Source organism: Myotis davidii, unplaced genomic scaffold (genome assembly GCF_000327345.1).
Source record: "Myotis davidii unplaced genomic scaffold, ASM32734v1 scaffold271, whole genome shotgun sequence".
NCBI lineage: Eukaryota > Metazoa > Chordata > Mammalia > Chiroptera > Vespertilionidae > Myotis > Myotis davidii.
In genome coordinates this window covers 3,543,365-3,550,325 of record NW_006284839.1, presented here as the reverse complement: position 1 = coordinate 3,550,325, position 6,961 = coordinate 3,543,365, and the positions used below count along the sequence as shown (strand labels likewise).

The 6,961-nt window shown below is 37.5% G+C and overlaps 1 protein-coding gene across 1 annotated transcript in view; it reads left to right on the top strand.

The window, feature by feature from the left end:
* Nucleotides 1-4,482, top strand: part of IFIT5 (interferon induced protein with tetratricopeptide repeats 5) — a 28,647-nt gene extending 24,165 nt beyond the window's left edge. The window contains exon 2 of the mRNA XM_006755118.2: nucleotides 1,458-4,482. Within this exon, the coding sequence (XP_006755181.2) occupies nucleotides 1,458-2,901 (1,444 nt within the window). The 3' untranslated portion in view covers nucleotides 2,902-4,482. The remainder of the gene's footprint in view (nucleotides 1-1,457) is intronic.
* Nucleotides 4,483-6,961: the final 2,479 nt, after the last annotated feature.

The window sequence follows — 6,961 nt, the reverse complement described above, 5'->3', positions numbered from 1 at the left end:
TACTTAAAGATTTTTCTCCAGTGGTTTCTGCAATTAGATTACAATTTAAGTCAGCTGTCCCTGCCTACTACCTCTCATCTCCTTTTCATTTATGCTTCAGCCACACTTCCTTCTGTCCCCTGAACGCTGCCAATTTGTTCCCACATCAAGGCCTTTGTGCTTGCTGGTACCTCAGCCCAAACCAAGGTTTCTCGCCTCATCATTGTTGACATTTTGAATTCGATCATTCTTGGTTTTGGGGCTGACCATTCCTTCTGTGGTGACAAACGAAATTGTCTCCACACATGACCAAAGGTCCCCTGGGAGTTAAAATCACCCTGGTTGAGAAGCACTGGCTTAGACCATTCTGCCCTCAGATCCTTTATGACAGCCTCCTTTTCATTGTTGGGCTCATACTTCAGTTGCTGCTTTTTACAAGGGCTATTCCTTAACAATCATAACTAAAGTATCCCCCCACCAGCAGCAGCACTTAATCCCATTACTCTGATTTTCTTCTTCTTAACACTGATTGCACTCTGGAATTATGTTGTCCACTGATTTGTATGCGTGCTTATTTTCTGTCAACACATTTTGTTCCTTCCTTTTCCAGAATGGAGTTATCGTGATTAGAAAGGGCCTCTTTCTAGCTAGTTCACTGCTATATCCACCACAACTAGAATACTGCCTCACGCATATGATGTGATCAATAAATGTTCATTGATGGAAAACTACTATAGTTCCCATAAACACTTACACAAATACATATTTACCCTGTGCATACAAGGGGGGTCCTGTGTGCGGCAGAAAAGGAAATATACACTCAGACACGCTGTACACTGTTCATTCCATAATGAGAGCATTTCCCTCTTTGAGAGAAACCCTAAGTAATCTTTTTTTATATTTCTTTTTATGTCTCTGAAACTTATGCTTCCCCCCATCTTTTAGTGTGCCTGTTTCTGTCTCTCTGTAAGCTTTCCTTCCTCCCTCCCTCCACACCTTCCTTCCTTTCTCTGAAAAATGATATATTTGTGTGGTTCCTCTGTCTCCTTCAATGTATTTCTTATTTCTCACCCACTTTTTTCTCTTCCTTCATTAATAATATAAAGATGAAAATTTTATATTAATTATTGACTATATTTATTGTTCTTAATTTTCAAGGCTAGTAAATAAAACATTTAAATTCTCCTCTCTAAAAATAGGTGGTTCTTGTGGGATAGTGACTGCCAAAAGGAAATAGATACTCTGTAACATAGAAAACACTATCATCTCCAGAATTTTGCAATAAATAATGAGAATTTAATGAAATACTTTTGGGACATAACTGTACACATAGGAATCTAGTATAAAGTTATAGTAGCCTATGATTTAACTGTAAGAGCAAATAAAAGATGAAATTGGTTATTAAGAAAACAATAGTACTATGGTTTAAAAATTGTTTCCTTTGTTCAAAAATTAAGAAGAGTTTTATCTTTTGACAGTGAGCTTCCTAAGGACTCCTTGAAGACCATTCTGTTGGAGTTAGAATGTCACTTTACCTGGAATTTACTTAAGGAGGACATTGATCTGTTTGATGTGGAAGATACAATTGGGCAACAGCTTGAATTTCTTACGACAAAATCCAGGCTCACTCTTTATAACTTGTTGGCCTATGTGAAACACCTGAAAGGCCAAAATAAGGATGCCCTAGAGTGCTTGGAGCAAGCAGAACAAATAATCCAGCGGGAACACTCAGACAAAGAAGAAGTACGAAGTCTGGTCACTTGGGGAAATTATGCCTGGGTGTATTATCACATGGGCCAGCTTAAGGAAGCTCAGGAGTATACAGACAAGGTAGGGAACGTCTGCAAGAAAATGTCCAGTCCTTTTAACTACAAATTGGAGTGTCCTGAGATTGACTGTGAGAAAGGGTGGGCACTTCTGAAATTTGGAGGGAAGTATTACCAAAAGGCTAAAGCAGCTTTTGAGAAGGCTCTGGAAGTGGAACCAGACAATCCGGAATTTAACATTGGTTATGCCATTACAGTGTATCGGCTGGATGATTCTGACAGAGAAGGGTCTGTAAAAAGTTTCTCTCTGGGCCCTCTGAGGAAGGCTGTAACCCTGAACCCAGATAACACCTACATTAAGGTTTTCCTGGCACTGAAGCTTCAAGATGTACATGCAGAAGCTGAAGGGGAAAAGTATATTGAAGAAATCCTGGACCAGATATCATCCGAACCTTATGTCCTTCGTTATGCGGCCAAATTCTACAGGAGAAAAAATTCCTGGGACAAAGCTCTTGAACTTTTGAAAAAGGCTTTGGAGGTGACACCAACGTCTTCTTTCCTGCATCACCAAATGGGACTTTGTTACAGGGCACAGATGATCCAAATCAAGAAAGCCACGCGCAACAGACCTAAAGGCAAAGATAAACTGAAAGTTGACGGGCTGATTACATCTGCTATATTTCATTTCAAGGCAGCTGTGGAACGAGACTCTATGTTTGCATTTGCCTACACAGACCTGGCCAACATGTATGCGGAGGGAGGCCAGTATAGCAATGCTGAAGACATTTTCCAGAAAGCCCTTCGTCTGGAGAACATAACTGATGATCACAAACATCAGATCCACTACCACTACGGCCGCTTTCAAGAATTCCATCGTAAATCAGAAAATACTGCCATCCACCATTACTTAGAAGCCTTAAAGGTCAAAGACAGGTCATCCCTGCGTACCAAACTGACAAGTGCTCTGAAGAAATTGGCCACCAAGAGACTTGGTCACAATGCGTCAGATGTGCAGAGTTTAAGTGCCCTAGGGTTTGTTTACAAGCTGGAGGGAGAAAAAAGGCAAGCTGCTGAGTATTATGAGAGGGCCCAAAAGATAGATCCAGAAAATGTAGAATTCCTTACTGCTCTCTGTGAGCTTCGACTTTCCACTTAACTACATACTCTAGGAAATCGATTTTAAAGCTCTTCTCTTTATTTGGGGTTCTTATACTTTTATTATTTTAATCCATTTATTACAGAGACAGTTTTTATTGAGTCGTTATTGTGTACCAGGCATCATGTGAAGTACTTTATATACATTATGATGAATCATTTGTTTTCTACTTTTGAAAATTAAAATACTGTAATTCACTAAGAAACAGCAATGTTCCAGCTGTTTTAACTTAAAAATGACATGGCCATTATGACTTTATACCCTTTATGTCTGCTGTTTCTAATGATATTCTGATTAAGTTTTGTCAAATTTCCCATAATACTCACTTATGCAGTGAGTATAATCCTACATAAATCTTTGACACCAAGGTCAGGAACACGGTTTCAGGAGTGCAAAATTTTATAGATAAGTTCCTAATTATGTAACTTACAAAAGGTAGAACCTTCCAGTTACAGATGTCCTGACTTCAATGAAGATAGTTAACCATCAACCTAAAGAATCCTCTTTGTTAGAAGAAAAAAGTTCATAATAAAAAATTTGTCATCTCTGATGACTCAATAAAAAAAAAATTAGAACATGAGAAAAAAGTATTATGTCCTAATATGTTCATTAAGTAGCTAGAAACAGTTATGAGAAAATAATGGATAATGGGAAACCATTAGTCTCAAGTTTCTCTGGTTCTTTAACTAGAAGAATATGCCTAAACTGAATCTAGATTAATTTTATTTTCTCCAATTAGAATTGCAGTATATTTAGGTTACAATCATTGAAATAGAAAGCAGACCAATTGAGAAATTGGAAATAATAAGCAAATGCCTAAAGTAGAAGTCCCTAACCTATATCCCTAGATTACCAAAATTTCAATGATTTAGTTTTGGGTCTGGGCTGGGCAGAATTCTCTTACTCCCAATTTCTGGCCTTTGGTTAATTGTTTTAGAATTTCAACTTACTTCTGTGAAGCTGTTTCTTTTATCTGAAGTTTTCAGATTGACATGCTTTCCTGTAGATCATCCAGTAATAGGTAACCCCGGCTTTTAGTTTTAATATTCACCTTGAAGGGTCACTGTTGAAGGGCTCTTAAGGGTTTTTAAAAATATCGTTATTGTTGAAAGTATTACTGATGTCCCCCTTTTACCCCCAATGACTTCCTCCTCCCCCCACTCCTGCCCCTCCCTAGGTTGGGATATTGCTAAAAGTGGCTTCTTTAAGGTTATTTCTTTGATTATGTTTACTTCCAGTATTAGTGGAAAAGTGTGCCATGTGATTTAATTCTTTATACCTCCAATGTAACTCTTAAAACTAATGTGTATGTGTATGTGATTTACTTTTTGTTGCTATTTTTATTTTTATGGTTTTGATTATTATAAATGTAGTGAATTATTGTAAAATTTCAAACAATGCAGAAGTATATGACTTTAAGAGCACTCCCCTTACCCTACTCCAATCCTACACCCTCAAGATAAACTGTTAGCAATTTGATATGTATCCTTCCAGATATGTTTTTCTATGCACATTCAAACATACATATATACCACAATGTATCTCATGATTAAATTCTTTTTAATGTTTGTTTTACTCAAATCACTTCTGTTTTTGTTTATTTCATTGATTTTATTTGTTTATTCAAGAAGGAAGAACAGGAAAGGGAATGATCTTTACTCAAGTATTTTAGAAATTCAGGACTAGAATATTTTATTTTGCAGAAATTATTTTCCCTTATTGGGAATAATGTAATTAAGGTGGTACTCCCAAATAGGCACTTGACATGCAATAAAATACAGTTATGGTATCAAAACAAAGATATAACTATAAGCCTCTATATTTAAATATTAGACATTAAGGTCTATGAAATGATTTTAAAACTCATTAGATATTAAAATATTGAAATATATAAGAAGTCATAACATGCTAAGAAAGTATAAAATCAGTATATAAAAAGCACAACTATAAATACTGAACTAAAATTAATATGTTTATAGTAACTAAATTTTGTCAATTGTACTTCCTAAAATTCATAACTATTTAGAAATTATTTCATAGACTCTTGGGTTTAAAAAAAAACCTCAGAGTTCACTTTTATCAGTTAACCATAAAAACTTCAGGTTTTGATGACATGAATTATTTTCCTAAATGATAATTTCATCTGCAGATAGTTCTTATTCTTAGAAATGTATTCTTCCCATTTAACTGGAGTTATGGCCTGAAGTTTACACATTTTAGTCTGTCTTTAGGGACTTCAGAGATCTAATCTTTTTTTTTTTTTTAGACAAACCAAAAATGTGCCCAGGGAAGTGGTTGTAATTGCCCTTTGGGTTGATTTGACCCCAAGTCTCCAAAGTGATCTTGGAAACTATTTTATTGAACGGGAAAGCAATGCTACCAGTTTCACAAAAGATGAGAAAAAACCCTCAACAAGAGAATCAGCTGGCAGGAAAACTGGCTTCAGCGTAATGAAGCTCGTAAACCTATTTTCTGTCGTGTCTGGGTGCAGAACTAGTCTTAGCAGTTGATCACATGCTATCTGCCAGAGTTTCAAGGACAATATAAGCAGTCACTGTTCCTTTCTAGATTGAGTCCTTGAAAATTATCTCAGTTCAAGAAGAACTGCGCAGACCCACAGAACTTGAGAACCAGGAGGGCCATAAGAAAATGCCTGCTCTGGCCAACTTCATTGGTAAGAAAATTGGGCCACAGATTGGTGACGTGACTAAATTTCACAACTAATTTCTTCTTGCTTCTGGTTCAGCATCATTCTTCCCTATTTGACAGTTTCTACATATAATCAATATTTTTATATATTTTTTTTATTGATTTTTTACAGAGAGGAAGGGAGAGAGAGAGTTAGAAACATCGATGAGAGAGAAACATCGACCAGCTGCCTCCTGCACATCTCCCACTGAAGATGTGCCCGCAACCCAGGTACACGCCCTTGACTGGAATCAAACCCGGGACCTTTCAGTCCGCAGGCCGACGCTCTATCCACTGAGCCAAACCGGTTTCGGCAATATTTGTTATATCAGTTAAACCTTAACTGGCAGTTTATCTGGCCACGATGTGATTATAACACAAGCAGGCACATTCTTTTATAGAATGTGCTTATTGTTGAGATTAAAGAACATGACAGAAGTATAAAACGTGGAAATGTTGCATGCTCTTTTTATAACTGGTGGACTATAAGAAGTGAGACTCCATTGGCCTGGATACTTAGAATAGTCTCCTTTGAGTAGTTGAAGAAATCAAGGGATTCAATCTAAGGAAGAGGCTTGTCCAAAGAGTTGGATGTTGGAAATCAGAAAGTTGGAATATATTCATCAAACCTACTTTGGAAGGTTGAAGAACCAGTAAACAATTAGAAGCCAGGACACCAGGCCTTTGTCCTTGGGAGGTAGGATGCATCTCCCATACAAAACACCAACCAGAATCAGACTCTTTACCCCAGGGTGGAGAGTGCTGTGACACACGTAACAACCAGAGGTAGGCTGGGCTCACCTTCCTCGGCATCTCCTGTGTTCGCCTTGAGCTTCCAAGTCAGGGATTTTGGAGAGTGCCTCTGAGCCCTGAATTCCACTGAGTATTAATTTAGCCTAAGAGTAGCTTCACCTCTCTTTACATTCTTTCCCTTTTCCATACCCCATTAACACCAGCAACGTTATGCTTCAGTTGTACCTACACAAACAAAACAGAAAACCAAAACAAAACCCAGAATAAAAATCATAGCCCAGCCGGTATGGCTCAATGGTTGAGTGCTGACCTATGAGCCAGGAGGTCACAATTTGATTCCTGGTCAGGGCACATGCCCAGGTTGTGGGCTCAACCCCCAGTAGGTCATCCAGGAGGCAGCTGATCAACAATTTACTCTCATCATTGATGTTTCTATCTCTCCCTCCCCCTTTCTCTCTGAAATCAATAAAGATATATTTTTTAAAAATCACAGGTAATTTGTGTTTAAAAACCTTTTATTAAGGTTTCAGGAGAGAAGAGTCTACAACTAAAACTTAATATTAGATAATTCCTGTTTCTCTTTTGAAAGAGAGAGAATGCTCATAGAAAGAGGGAGGGA